This window comes from Apis dorsata, unplaced genomic scaffold (assembly GCF_000469605.1).
Source record: "Apis dorsata unplaced genomic scaffold, Apis dorsata 1.3 scaffold_58, whole genome shotgun sequence".
In the NCBI taxonomy this organism is placed as follows: domain Eukaryota; kingdom Metazoa; phylum Arthropoda; class Insecta; order Hymenoptera; family Apidae; genus Apis; species Apis dorsata.
This window is the reverse complement of record NW_006263358.1, coordinates 1536414-1551716: the sequence shown is the minus strand read 5'-3', so window position 1 is coordinate 1551716 and position 15303 is coordinate 1536414. Positions and strand designations below refer to the sequence as shown.

The window sequence follows — 15303 nt, the reverse complement described above, 5'->3', positions numbered from 1 at the left end:
TTTTTTTTTTTTTTCGATTGAAAGCTCTTCGTTTTTTAATAAAACATTTATAACGAATGTTCACGAGGTTTCAAATTCAAAATCTCTAGAAACTATATACGATAAGATCTCTCCGAGACGATCGAAGAATATCCAAGAATTTTTCAACCACTCCAGTTGAGGAGATACGAAAATACACGATTCCGTGAAACGTGCTAACTTCATTCACGAAACTGTCGAGAAGATTTAAGTCGTTTCCCCTCTTCTCGAGCCCTTTATCCGCGACAAGGATAAACTCGACGTCGCTCGTTCACGAGACGTATCTCTTAATGAATATTAATGATCGAACAGATGTCACGGGTAAATCCACTCGTGTCGGGATAGTAGACAGAGCGCAGCGTGCACGAGGTAAGCTGCACAACTAGAATATAATAAACGATCGTGGAAATGAGGGTGAACGTGGCGAGAGAGAGAGAGAGAGAGAGAGAGAAATAAAAGAGAAAGAGAGAGAGAGAGATCGTCTTAGAAGGGATGATCGTATCTTCGTGATAGAGCGCATAAGGAAAGAGAGAAGAATGAAGAAAAGAAAACAAGATGAAAACATGATTGAAACTAACGAGAACGAACGCGCCATTGTCTTGCAGTGGTTGGTACAAGTTTCCCGATCCATATATCATCGCTGAAAAAAAATTCAATAGTAAAAGGTGTCTTGCGTGCGAAACGTATTTTCTTTCACCGTGATATCTTTCATTTTCCTTCCTCGGTTTCGTTCAAAGACTGCTAGTTTCTTCTCCTTGTCTGTCTGTCGTCATCATGCTGAGTATGGAAATATCCCTATTCAAACCAGCGTTGTTCGTCGTTAAACGTTGAGATCAACGTTAATGTTAATGTTTCTTTTAGAAAGATGATATTGAAAAATTACCACTTTTTTTTTTTTTCGAACAGCGCTGATTTAAAATAGAAGAAAGAAAAGAGAGAGAGAAAAAAAAAAGAGATAGAGAGCAGGGTATTTACAACGAGAACGAGAGACATAATTTCTCGCGCGTCATTCAACGTAGCGTGCACAGTAAGAGAGTAAGAAATACGTGCAGCGTAACATCGAAAGTATCGTAATAATTTACAAGGCTTCGAGTACAGGTTGCGTCCAGCGACTAGCAGTCTTCCCAATAAGAATAATTCTACATTCTAACACGAATCCATGCAAACGACTACGTGCAGCTAATGATACAAGTTACACTACAGACGTGTTTCATTACTAGCTTCGAATGTCGCCAGTGTTTCATTCTCGAGGATCGAAGGATCGTCGAGAAACGTCGAGAAACGTCGAGAAAACGGGAAGGACGCGTGTTTTTCTTTTTTTTTTTTTTTTTCTTTTCTTTTTCAAAAGATTCCTATACAGACGTTTCGAAAATAACTTCGATTTTTCTTTCTTTTCTATTTTTCTTTTTTCTTTTCTACCTTTTTCTTAAGCGAGTAACGGAACACAGGCTGCGCGACAGTTGAACTCGTAGAAAAGACAAGAAAAAAAAAAAAAAAAGAAAGAAGAAGGAACGCGGGTGTACAATGTTGCGCTCGAGGAAAAGGTTGGGTTACCTCTTGGCTCGTGGCCGTAGTAACTCTCATGATGGCCACCTGAAGAGGCAAGAAGAAAGTGTCGAGTGTTAGTTGACGGAATTGGGGCTCGTTAGAGTTTTCAAGTGAGCTAGAAACCTCGACCTAGCCATTCAGGCCTAGAAGGGGTTAGGATGGATATCGGTAGGATTTAAAGTGGTGGTGGACGAGAATAATGAGATGATGATATGTCGCGATTATAGATAACTCGTATCGTTGAATCACACGATATGATGATACATAGTATAGGACGTCTGGATTTATTCTTTTCGTCAATTCGTGTGTCGAATGGAGATCGATACGCAATATATCTCCCTTTGAAAAAAATGAAACAATCCAATTATCGAGATGTGTGTGAATCGATTTTAAATACAAATACTCTACCACCTGATGATCGATATCAACCCTAACCGGACCATTCTCCGCGATAATGAAACTCACGTAGAATATTTGTACTTGGAAACATTCGGCTACGAAGTCAGGGTGGGTGACGAACTCGAACGATTTTTCTCACGGGCCGAGAATGTCATCCAACTTGTCTATCATCTTCGATCGAAAAATGAGAATCGAGAAGCGACGTTCAAAATGACGAAACTAGAATTTCATTTTATTTTACAACAGTATTGTACGATGGATGAAGCGGACAAACATGCAATACGACAAGTAGAATCTAAAGTCTCGAATCTTCTCCATTCTCCTTTAATTCTACTGTCCTTTGCTCTCGGCATCGATCGAGGATAACAGCCTCCCTACAGCCTCCCTACGGCCCCAAAAATAAAAATTTGAACCACAAATTAACGACAAATTGACGAACAACAACAAAGAGTGTAAAAATCGAATTGTCAAGACGATGATGGGGCTTTGGAGAGAGAAAGTAAGGAGGTAGGCCGCCAGTTCGTCACCCCAAGGCTACGAGATAATGTATACGATCCCCGACGATAATGTATACGACCATAATCGAGCACAATCGCGTCGAGATAAACGTGGTACCTGATGTGACGCGGGGTGTGAGCACGTCGACCGGTGCATCCGGTGCAGGAATAGGACGTGGCACGGCCGGGATCACTTGGGGATGCGTGGCCCTCCAATATGCTTCCAGGTACTCTGCCACGTGCTCGCAAGCCTCCTCCAACTGATTCTCGTCCAGGATCACGTCGAACATCTCGGGCGGGCACTGGGCCAGCTTCTCGGCGGCCACCATCTGCACGTTCAGGTGTCTGATCTGCGACTTCCCCCGCGACTTGATCAACCTCTGGAGCACTTTGGGCGAGGAGATCTTCAGGTAGACGATCGTCGGCGCCAGACTGGTCTTCGCCAATTGAGACGGGTGATTGATCGTGTCGCAGTCCAACACTACCAACTGGGTGGTAGGGAATTGTTTTAAGAGGGTGATTACTTTCTCTTTCCAGGGAGTGAGATCGAAGGGGTTGAAAAAGCGTACCTGAAGGGTTCTGGCGAGCTCGAAAATCCTCTCGATCTCGGCCTGAACCTCGGCCAAACAGCTGCTCCTGCTGGTGGATCGTTCCATGATCGCTCGTTTCGTTGGATTGTTGAGTAACGATCTCTTTGCCAATGAAATGTCCGCCATTACCCTAGTGATAATTATTCTGAAAATGCGTGGACGATTAGATTTTACTCTTGTAATGGTGGAAAGAAGGAAGGAAGATGTACGTACCTGCCTCGGAACCTGTGCTTCAAGTAATCGAACAACGCCTTCTGCATCATATCCGTGACCTGATAACCCTTCAACGATGGACCGACCAACACGACAGGCCTCATGGATGGTACAACGTCGTAAGGCGTGGTCGTTTCCTGAAATCGTGACGGGGGAATGAGCGCAGACCGATCGAGAGGAGGTCCTGCACGCCAGGATCAGCCCCAAGATAGTCTCTCACTTACGTAGGACTTCGTGAGCACGGAATGCAACATTGAAAACATTGAAAACAGTTAATGGCCATGTCGACACGAGACATACGACCTATCCTCCTGCACGGCCAAAGACCTTTCCTCTTCTCGTATCCATCATCATCATCATCATCATCATCATCATCATCATCATCATTATCGTCATCGTCATCGTTATCCAAAGGCACTTTGGCCAAGCAGTGTGTTCGATAAACTACCGATCATACCTAAGCTATCAACGATCTCCTACGTACTAAAGTAATCGTAATCTAAAAAGCTAATTCTATCTACATTCTCTTCGTTGACGAATCATTTTCAACGCAAATGTAAACTGTGTTTTCTCTCGTTACGAATCGTCATGGACGAGATCGTCCTACCAACGATGGTAAAAAAAAAAAAAAAAGATCGATATTACACTCGATATTATCCAATCGATGCTAGAAATCTTTACTCACATCGATCACACTTGAATAAAGAGGAACATTTATCGTGTTCACGGAGCAGCCAGCTGATAAACGCGTGGAAACTGATCGTGGAAATTATTAGATAAACTCTTCTGCTGAGAGTTGTACGCGCGACTCTGAATGCTCGATGATGTTACGATCTCTGTCCTTTCTTACTTTCCTCTTCTTCTTCCTCGTTCGACGAATATCACAACGGATGCACAGAGAGAGAGAGGTTTCGCAGTATCATACACACAGTCGCATACTCACAGAAATAAATCTGCTAGTCCTCGCGTGGTCCACGATATTTTCTAGCACCGACAGATAAATTTAGACACGTAAGCCTCGTCCACGTCATCAAGTTTTATCACATCGCACACGACCAAATCTTTGCCAAATCGACGAAAAATTTTGATCGGTATTCGTCCAATTATTATACTTGTTGGTCTATCGAAGGACGAACGTTTCGTGAAAACGTTGGACGAGACTTGAGATCTAGAGATCTCTATGGCACTTTCGACGATTATCGTATATATATATATACTAGATATCCAAATGGGAATCGAAGCGATCACGATGTCGAGTGTATGTGTGTACACATAAAAAAAATAAAAAATAAAAAAAAAAGGAGTAGTCACAGACATCGCGATTCGACTGTCGAAATCGTTTACCGGCTTCTTGAAGAAGTTCTTCCTTTTCTCCTTGGCCGGTGGTGTGGTCAACGTTGCCTTACCGCCCCGCACGCTGTCGCTGTCGTCACCTGTCGAGAAAAAAAGAATCGCTCGAATTAATCGTGGAAACGATCGCATCCTTGGTCGTTATCGTGCATCGTTAAATGTCCCTCTTTCTCTCAAGGAAAATTATGTTATGTATTTATGTGAGAAGCGATCGAATTGCGTACTAAGAACCTAAGGATTCTAATTAATTCGAAATATATGCTCTCGATTGATATGCTCGGAGAGATCGTGGAAAGCGACTAATAATGAGCTTCATTTACAGCGGAGAATAGTAATAATATACATATGATGGAGAGTATAGTTCGTGTAGAGAGCGGTGATTGCCGATGGATTGGATCGATTTTCGTTCGAATCTGACTGAATTGTGAGGTGGAGCGAACATTGTCAAGCGTGTGATCGTTGACTTGGGTGCTGCGTGGATCATTGACGAACGGATTGCCGATCAATTTTTATAAAATGTTTCCCAAAGATTTGTCAATAATTCTTATCAGAAAAGAAGAAAGTCAGGATTCAGCTAGCATCTTATCAAAGTTTTCAATGACCAACGCAACGCGAGTCAAAACTTCCTATAATCTAATTCGCGAAACTCGATCATTTCTAGTCGAGGATCCACCTCGATAACTAAAAAAAAAAAAAAAAAAAAAAAGGAAAGGAAGGGAAAAACGAGCAAAGAAGAATGGCGAAAGGTAAGAAAGAAGCTCGCGACAGCGATGCGTGTGGAAAGAAACGAAAACTAATCGAGTGTATTTGTATTTGTTCAGATACTTAGGGCCAACTCTTTCGGGAGATTTTTTTTTTTTTTTTTAATATTCGTATTTTTCTTTCCCCGTCATTTCGTTCGTTTCTTTTCTTTTTTATTCTCGGTCTCTCTTTTGTTTTTCCCTTTTTCTCTTTTCTCTTTCCTCTCGCTGTTATTTTTTTTTTTTTTTTTCTCGTTTTGCATATTTTTGCACGACCGAGGATCTCTCCCTCCTCGTCGTCTGTTTTCACTGTCGGATCATCGATCGGTCGAGGAGAATTCCCGTACAGGTACACCGGTGGTTTTCGAGGGGCGGAAAGAAAGAAGGACGTGCTAGGATACCTGGTGTAGGTGGTGTGGAACCACGTGAGGGCATACCACTCTCGCCAAGGTTCCCTGAAGACCCTCCACGCGCCGAGTAGAGACCCTTTGTACCACGTGCAGCGCTCGCCTGCTGCCTCAGGGCCTCCAACTTCACCGGGGATGGGATGAAACCGACGTCCGAGTTCTCTTTCACCAGCCTGCCTATCCACCAGTTGTTGTCGTACTTCTCCTGTACACAGTTTCGTACGTAAGATTACTTTCCTCGCTCGTCAGATCTTTAGATTTTTATTATTAATTATATAGATTGTATTGTATTAATTGGAACCACATTTGTAAATCGTTATCGAGGATTTTTGAATTTCTAAAATATTGGAATATTTTACTAACGATAATTTTTATTATATCTTTTATAGAAGATTGATGCAAGAAGAAAATAGGAAAACAGGAAAACGTACCTTGATGTGCAGGAAGTCGCGAACCTCGAAGCTGACAGCCGAGCCATGGACCGGCGAATCATCATCGACGGATCCGTCATAGCTCACATTGGTCCGCACTGCAAACGCTACCGGTTTCGTCTGAACAATTTACAAAAATTATCCTATTATTAGGGAGTAATTTTGCAATATTTTTTTTTTTTCAGATTGAAAGGATGGAACGGATTGAAAGGACGGTGTGTGTAAAAAAAATTGTTCTTCGAGGAGTATAGACGGTAGAGTTTAGGGTGAGAAAGATAGTTTTATCGTTGGCATTATCGATTTTTTTTCTTATTGGGTCACGTCGCATAATCCATTATACCGTGACGATACTCCGTGCAACTGCAATTTGAGCGTAAATGCCGATCAGATCATGGATGATCGGTACATTGTCGACAATGTACCACGTGACAAGCTGACGAGGAATAAAAGCGTAATAAACCGATAGGGTTGTCGCGATGCGCCTCGAAGGTCGTGGCTTAGTTAATCGATATTCGTTTATTGCTCGTTGGAAAGTGATTCGACCGATCGGTGATGTGTAATACGTTTCGATGGCGTATTCTTCATAATTCAATTCGTACCGCTCCAAATACGTTCGTTTCCTCGAAAATTAACACCGACGCAAAGATACCGAAGAGTACGAGTAACAGGATCGATTCGGAATGTTAATTTATTTCTAGAGAATTGGAAACGTTGGAAAATTTGGATTACTTGGAATACGAACGAGATCGAAAATTCGAACGTTTGAATAGTCTTCTCCGATCTCTCAGCTCCCCTTTCGGTTTGAAATGTCATAAATCAACAGCCTAACCCAAGAGTTCGTCGACACAGAGGTGCGAGAGTATTGGCCAATCGTGCACGTAACACGGAGCCAAGAAAGAAGAGAACGATGCCACGGAAGCTTCGAAACAACGGTCGGATAATTGCCGACTTCTAACACGATCTATCATGAAAGGGAGGGAGGGTCTATAATTAGAGGGCAATAATATCACGGATGGCGATATAATGCATCTGCATCCATTGTCGAAAAACAAAGGATCACGCGTTAATTCGATTTCGTCCTCCACGATGAAATCTCATTAGTCTGGCGCGCTTATTCATTGACACGCTTCTCATTCCTTGGGGACAGAGAGAAGGAACACGATAGACGATGACGATGGAAAGTTGTTCGATCGATACGAAACGATTTACGAAAGGCTTGTGGAAAAACAAACTCGGGGGTGGAGAGAGAAGAAAGGAGAAAGTGAGGGATAGAGAGAGAGAGAGAGAGAGAGAGCGATGTGAAACTAGAACATGCGAAAGATCAATGACTTACCCTGGCTTTTTCAAGTTGATTGAGGGCCTGCCTCTCCTTCTCACGACGCAAGCTCTCTTTCTCCTCGTCCAGCGAGAGATCCGAGCTCGGCTGTGAGTAGTTCGAGTCTGCCGAGCCCTGAAAATACAAAGCAAACTCGTTTAAATTGCGCCTCCAAGCGGCTCGCATTGTTGCGTTTATTCGGATCGTTATCGAATCGAATCGTTTCGATCGATATAACGTAATCGATATCTCTCCTAATGATACGTTTTTGATCTTTTCTTCTTGGAAGAAAACGTATAACGTAACACTCGTGAATTCTCTTCCCCCTCCCGTCCTTTTCATTCCAATTTTATTTTATCGACATTATTTTTCGTTATTTATCATTGAAAATTAGAGTTGAAGTGAACGAAACGAATTCTTGGATGAATAATATTTTCCACGTATTATATCGTTATATAACGATTCGTGAAATTTAAATGGAAATTGGAGATAATTTCACAAGCGAGAATTTCAAAGTGGCGAATTTCGTTTCTTTGTTACTCGACGATCCCGTCCAAACGTTGGCAAGTACGATTCTGAGTGAGATTTTTCATCAAGCTCCTGAGAATTGTGTTCCTGAGAATTGCAAGGAGCCGTGATATTTTGCCCACCACGGAAACCTTGGAGAAGTACTCAAGGGTTTTGAGTGTCGGGGACCATTAGCTCAAAAAAGAAAAGTTTCGCCTGTTCTGAAGCGACTATCCTCCCTCTGAAGAGGCTACCTCTTTGCAAACATCTTAAAGCGCTAGTTTGCGATGGTTTGTCGGTTCGAAATCGAAGTAAATCGTTTTCCCTGCAAATAATAAATACGAATTTTGAACGCGCTCGTTTCGAAATTCAATCTGGTGATTACTTTAATCTCCGATTCCTTCCAATTTCGTTTAAATTCGTATCGATTACGATCTGGAAAAAAATCGATCATCTCCAGCGAAATAAATAGCGAGCAAGCGAGTGAGCATCCGGGGACACGGATGTGGATCGTATTCGATCGGACGATACATTTTCGAAGAATCTTTTCGTCTCGCCATTTGGAATAATAGGATTAAATGCGATGCGACGACGACGACGATGATGATACAAGTTTCAAATTGTCGTATCCTCGATATTTCTTATATCCTCTTTCGAAATATTACGCGGCGTCAAAGACAAGGGGCCTGCCAAGAATCTCCTCGAGAAGAGTTAGAGATCCGTCAATCCGGGGGATTCGGGACGGATTCGAATGCTCTCCTTTTTTCTTTCCTCCCCTCCCGATTTCCCATCATCATTTCGAACTATAGCCTCCCCGTTTTCGAATCTCGATGTAGCGTATCCCCAAAATTAGGCGTCGCGAAATTTATGACACGTTTATAATTCACCGTGGCCGGTTGAGCGCAATTTCTAGAATAATCGTTGCGACGATTGGGCAAACGACGACGACGACGACCGAGAATTATCGACGACAAAAATTAGGATTCTATCTATATACGATACTACGCCGCGCAATTCGTTGCGTCACCACGCGAAACGTCCTGGCAAACGATTCACGGAGAACGTTACACGGTTAATCGCAACCACGGTTGGCGACAATGCGTCAGGCCTCGTAAAAAAGGATGCTCGATACGCTCGATTAATTCACCGTGCGAGGAATTAATTGGATCGATCCCCGATGGAAGACGATGGTGTCGATGCCGTGGCGTTCGAGCTCGTAGCGACGGGAAAGTAGAAAACGAGACACGTTGAAATTCTCTCTTCGTTGGGCGAATCGAGACAGAGAGAGAGAGGGAGAGAGAGAGAGAGAGAGACGCAATTTCTAACAGTTTTATCGATCCCGAGTTACGAGCGACATTGATGTATTGATCCACTTTTCAAAGTCAAAGCTTTTACCTGTAATTAGATACTTAATTAAATGCAAAGGATGCTCGGGTGTGTGTATATGTGTGTGTCGCGCCACTTGGACGGCCAGAATTTGCATTTCGACGGTGTTGCATTCGTCTGGTGTTGTACAAAGAGGTGTACACGAAACGATTCGTTGCTACTTCTCCACTTTCTCACCCTTAAAAATGAATTTTTTTTCCTTCTCCCTCTCTCTCTCTTTCTCTCTCTCTCTCTGTCGGGACGATGAATTCATTCGTTCGGGGCTTGTAACCATGCCAACGGCCTTTACTTAATCGTCTTTCTCTTCCTTTCTCTCTCTCTCTCTGTCTCTTTCTCTCTACCTGTTTCCCGTACGTGACTGTATAAACTCGTCTATGCGTGCCACCACGACCTTCTTCGACCCTCTTGGGGATCACGGGGACGGGAATTCTTTCGAACAATCGTATTGCGAATTTTTAGACGAGGAATTTTGTATGATTGGATAACACAGAGAAGAAATATAGGATATTAGGAAATTTTTCTATTCTAGTTAACGTGAATTGAAAAATGAAATAGCGATAATGGTGACAAGTGGTTCGTTCGTCGAAAAAAAATAAAATAATAATAATAATAATAAAATCGAAGAGAAACGAAAGATCGAGTCGAGTGAAGTTTCGCTCTCTTATAATTAATACAGAATTGATAATGAAAGGTGATAATAAACCGATAAATGGACGAGGGAAGAAAGTGGAGAGTGGAATAACGCAATTTTAACGATGAATAAGTGAGAAGAAGTGAGAATAGATAAATGATAAAGTTCACCGGAAGAGTGGCGGAGTAACACGTAAACGGAGTGAAAAAAAAAGAAAGAAAGAGAAAAAAATAAAATCTGGACACGGGTAAAAGTGTAAAAAAGATAGAATGTCTGTGAATAGGACGTGGAGGAGCAATGGAGCATACCACGGGAACGCTCGGTTTCACGCTCAAAATGTAAACCGGATCGATTTAGATTGCAACGTAAAGGATCGAGGCTGTGCAACGATGGCACGGCTGGCCGCTTTTATTTCACGCCAGGCTGATTAATGTAAAACTTCTGCGACGCATCGCACGCAGTGGAAAACCCTTTATAAAACGGAGAAAATTGATGAAGACGCCGCCTGGTAGGCGCCACGTTCATCCCTTGCAACTAATTTACTTTGTGTAATTTACTAAGGAAGCCAATTCATTGACACTCTATATCTGAAATCTGCCCCCTTCCGTTACAACCATTATCCTCTTATAATCTTATCTGTATTTGCATCACATGTAATAGAAAAAAAACAACAACAAAGTAAACTAGGTAAAGTAGGAATTAAAAAAAAGATCGTTCTTCTTCGAGGAATATAAACAGAAGATGATCGTCCTATCATCAAATTATCGCGAGAATAATACAACGTTCGTGCAATCTTCAATTTAACCCGAATTAAACGAATTCATTTGAATTTCTTCCAATCCCTTGAAAATTAACGAAAAATTAATACAAACAGAAGTAAAATTTCCAAATATCCTCCCCGAAAATCAAAGTACCAAGAAGAGTGTATAAATTCTGCAAAGCTATCTTCCGCTAAAATTAAATTTTCAACGATCGAAAATGAAACTCTAAAGTATCCTTCCTGAACACAACACAAAAGATTATCGGAAACACATTTCCCTGGTGGTGAATACCTGCGTGAATAGCTTGTTGTAGCCGGAATTGTGTTGATTGTATCCGATCATCGCCGGAAGGCAGGGCCGTCGTCGCCGGGGCCGGTTGTTCGAGTGGCTTTCACCCACTTCCGGGCCCTTCGACTCCAAGTATTATGGCCCAGTTTCGTTCTCCCTGTGGTAAACTCACTCTCCGCCAACCACACGTTGATCCGCTAAACTCTCGCTATTCTACCACACGCTACCGCATTGCGTCTTTCTCTCCTCCGCCCTCGGTCGGTCGCTTTTCACCAAACTGAACCTCTGACTGAAGCACACAGTGCTTGCTTGGAAGAAGTTACGCGCGGCGCCGCTACGCCATGCTGGCCGGCGCGAGTGTCACTCCGCGGCTTCCCTCAGGCGTTCTTCCACGACTTTTTCCGCTTCCGTTTGCAAGCCATCCAAACGCCACGCGTTTTACTCGCGGCACACGTTCATCGCGCCTCGGCCACCTGGTGCTTCGACTTTCGCGTGCATCGCGGGTTCCTGCGCGAGGCGAGCTCACTCTTCCACGATACCCTCCTCGTGTACACCCTCGAGCACGCTGCTGCCAAGAGGATCGTTCCGTGAGAGGGGAAAATGGGGTTTGGAAATGGAAACGAAGCACGAACGCAGGCAAACGCAGGTTGGATCGAGTGGTTCGAGACTCGTCGAATCGTGATTCTGCCTCGATGGATAACCAAAGTTTCTTTTCTTTTCGCGTAATTTAGTAAATTTTTTTCTTCCATTCGAATCGTTCGTTGATAGCAACGATATTTTAAAATATTGCCAAAATCTCGTTCCTCGAATCTTTTCGTCCACGATCCAAAGAGTATTCCTTCTTCCTCCAATTCATTCTTCAGATTCGTTCCAACTCTCATTCTCCGACACGAGGAACGTTACTCGAAAACTCGAAAACGATCAAGAAGAGTTACAATCACCTCCAACTCTGACCCCGTCTGCCTCTCTCGCACCGATCCATCCGACGACGGATCGTCCAATATAGATTTACATCCCTTTTCTCGGTGCCAGACTGGCGGTCGTTTCGTCGCTGCCACGAAATATGCTGATATAATTGCTCTCGAGGATCTTAACGAGAAAGGGTGAGCAACGTCTTGGTCCGGACACGACTTCGACCTCGACTAACGACGACTGCCACCACCGTTAATTACATCGTAGCAATTAAAGTAACGACCAGGTGGATCTACGCCGTTGTCCCTTCCTGCAGCATCCTCGATATGCTCGATTTGAGATCGGTCCCGGAGTCTGATCACGTATAACCGCCTATATATATCTATCTTCAAGCTTTTTATCTCGTGGCTTAAAAAAAATCAGTTTAAAACCGACATTTCCATCGAGTATCGAAATCGAATTTTCAACGTCCACGAGGATTTATTATGAACAAGATTAAAATATCGTTCGAACGATGGTTATATAATTTAAAGATGTGCAAAGTTCTGATTATGTGTCACCCCGCGGATCGACCCCGTAACACGGTTAATAGTCGAGGATCGAGAGATCAAGCTGGTAAGGCTTCGATTATACATGCGGTCACGATCAGAGGATCGTTAAGAGGATTCCAGTTTTACAATAGGATGGATGGAACGCAAATTCCTCTTACAACGTCTTGTGGATAGAAGTGGAGAAGAGAAAATAAAAATTAGATTATATTAAAGGGAAAAAAACATTCTTTAGAAAGGAAACGTTAGAGAACTGTCTTTGCGATTCGTTTGATCGCTGTGAAATAATTAATTAGGCTCGTTATTATTATTGGAGAGTACGTGGTATTCAATTGTGCATTGATTAAAAACGCGATAATTCTTTCCATCGAAAGAGAAAGAAAGAAATTCTGTTTGGAATTGTCGGAGGCAAGGGAAGAGGGCAATCGATTCCGTTGACCTCTTTGCAACTATGTGTGTCGTTGGAGTGCGCTATCCTTTTGTAAACAGTGGACGATTATTCGAAACGGGAAATTCACGACGACGAATTCATCATTCCGCGATAAACGGAACCACCGACAATTATCCTGCAATTATTACTCGAGGCGTTAAGAAGATCCGCGTGGGCAGAGGGTGAGAAGAAACGAGTTTCTCCGTCCCGCGAACAATGGCAGTGTCCTTTGAAGAATAATAGGCTCTCCTTATCCTTAACCGCGCACCCTTTTTGTCTTCCCCCAAATGCGAAGTAATTTGCGTCCCAAGATTTCACCCGCGATAAACACGAACGAGAGGAAAGCTAAAGAAAGTAAAAAAAAAAAAAAAAAAGAAAAGAAAAGAAAAGAAAAGGAAATGTAAGGAGAAATGCGAGGAGAAAAATGGAGAACGGGGTTGTCCGAGAGCGTAGACGTTCGTTCGTCTCGATGGATACACTTGACCGGTTGCCTACATTCAGGAGTTTACGGGAAACTGACAAATCAGAGGGCCTGTAAAAGCGGAGGAGGACGCTCTCGGAAGCGGGTCAACGACATCGTCGAGTGGCGAGTTCACGTTCATTCGATCGACTCAGACTCAGTCGCGTTATCAACATTTATCGAGAAAAAAAAAAAAGAAAAAAGGAAAAGCTGCCTGCGCTCGTAGCCTATTTCTCTCTCTCTCTCTCTCTCTCTCTCTCGCTCTCTCTCTCTCGCTCTCTCTCTCTCGCTCTCTCTCTCTCGCTCTCTCTCTCTCGCTCTCTCTCTCTCGCTCTCTCTCTCTCGCTCTCTCTCTCTCGCTCTCTCTCTCTCTCTCGCGCTCGCTCTCTCTCTCTCTCTCTCTCTCTCTCTCTCTCTCTCTCTCTCTCTCTCTCTCTCTTTTCTACCCGGATCTTGTTTATCTAACGTCTTCTTCTAATCAACGATATAATGAATGTACCTGCGTTAGATCGTCTCGCGCGGAAGTAGATAAGGAAAACAAATATCAACAGCTTGGAAACGTCAAAAAGTGGCCTGGGTCGCGTGCGTGATACGCCGAGCCTTCCGGCACGACGCGTGTTCCCGACACAGATAAAGTAAAAAAAAAAAAAAAATCCACGTCTATCTTCGAGCCTCCTCGATCCTTGGATGGAACGTCTCGATATTTGGAATAATTATTCTTTATTTTTTCAAAATTTTTTCCTACTTATTTATTTCTTATCTTTTTTTATTTATTTTTTATTTTTTTACTTTTTATTATTTTTTTTTTTTTTCCTTTATTATTATTCGTAACACTGAACTCACACGGTCGAGTGTCGATTTCGAAAGGCACACGCGCGACTCGACGACGATGGGGGACGACGTATCTCCGCGTACTGACACTCTCTACGTTTCCCTACCGTCCCCGCGAACGCGTTCCTGGCCGGGTTTAGTTGATACATCGGCCCAAGGGTTTGCCGACTCACCCGCTCTGTGGCGCCACCGAGGAAGCCGGACGACACCCCCGTGACTATATCGATCCACAACCCCCTTCCTCCTCCTCCTCCTCCTCCCTCTCTCCTCCCGATCTTCGCCACCCCTGACCGACCCGCACGACAACGCCAGGCCACTGCACCCTGAAGGCAACGTGTCCTATCAAACCTTACGAGTACACACACAAGCGCGCACACACACGCTTGTGTGTACTATGGGGGTTGGAGGGGGTGGAGGAAGAGGGTCGTGGATCTGTAACGCTTGGTAACGCGTGTATATGCGCCGACCGCGATCGTAGTCGAAGATCGCGGAACCACGAGGCGTCTTCGACGCGGTCAAACGTTTCTACGACCGAAACTGTGTCATTCGGATGAATCGAACGTTTGCCCTTACGGGGTTGCCACCTCGTCTAGGAGGATCGGGTCTAGGAGGAGCGAAGGTTTTCCGCGTTTCCTTCGATTATTTAAGAATAGAATAGGGATTTTTTTCGGATATATATATATATATCTTTATTCGTTTATTCGTTTCGAATTTATCGAATGATTGATCGTGATATAAAGTGTCTTTTTTTTTTAATTAAAGAAAATTAGGGTATTAAAGATTACTTGTAACGATAAAAGTACGGATTTTTGGAATTTAACGTGGATAGTCGGATAAAGGAGGAGGAGATAAAAATCGAAAGTTCGATATTGATTTTGAATTAGTAAGGGAGAGGGTGTATAGAATCGAGCGATTAATTGAATTTTCGACGTTGATAACCCATCGCGAGCCTACTTTGCCAACAAACAGGATTGATTTGAGGAGGATTTCATATCGGATTGGCCGTGTTAAATATCGTCGTGGAATCCAATTTACCAACAA

At 43.3% G+C, this 15303-nt stretch overlaps 1 protein-coding gene across 6 annotated transcripts in view; it reads right to left on the bottom strand.

The window, feature by feature from the left end:
- LOC102681618 (voltage-dependent L-type calcium channel subunit beta-2) overlaps positions 1-15303 on the bottom strand; it is a 21230-nt gene that overhangs the window by 4410 nt on the left and 1517 nt on the right. Inside the window, exons 1-11 of one of the 6 annotated variants that reach the window (XM_031515219.1) lie at positions 13931-14371; positions 11085-11649; positions 7527-7643; positions 6194-6313; positions 5757-5967; positions 4610-4698; positions 3490-3495; positions 3266-3402; positions 3032-3197; positions 2581-2950; positions 96-658 (exon numbers count right to left, since the gene is read on the bottom strand). In XM_031515219.1, the coding sequence (XP_031371079.1) occupies positions 306-658; positions 2581-2950; positions 3032-3197; positions 3266-3402; positions 3490-3495; positions 4610-4698; positions 5757-5967; positions 6194-6313; positions 7527-7643; positions 11085-11135 (1620 nt within the window). In that variant the 5' untranslated portion in view covers positions 11136-11649; positions 13931-14371 and the 3' untranslated portion in view covers positions 96-305. Of the gene's footprint in view, positions 1-94; positions 659-2580; positions 2951-3031; positions 3198-3265; positions 3403-3489; positions 3496-4609; positions 4699-5756; positions 5968-6193; positions 6314-7526; positions 7644-11084; positions 11650-13930; positions 14372-15303 lie in introns of those variants that run through there. The other 5 variants (XM_031515222.1, XM_031515220.1, XM_031515221.1 and 2 more) reach the window with 5 other exon arrangements.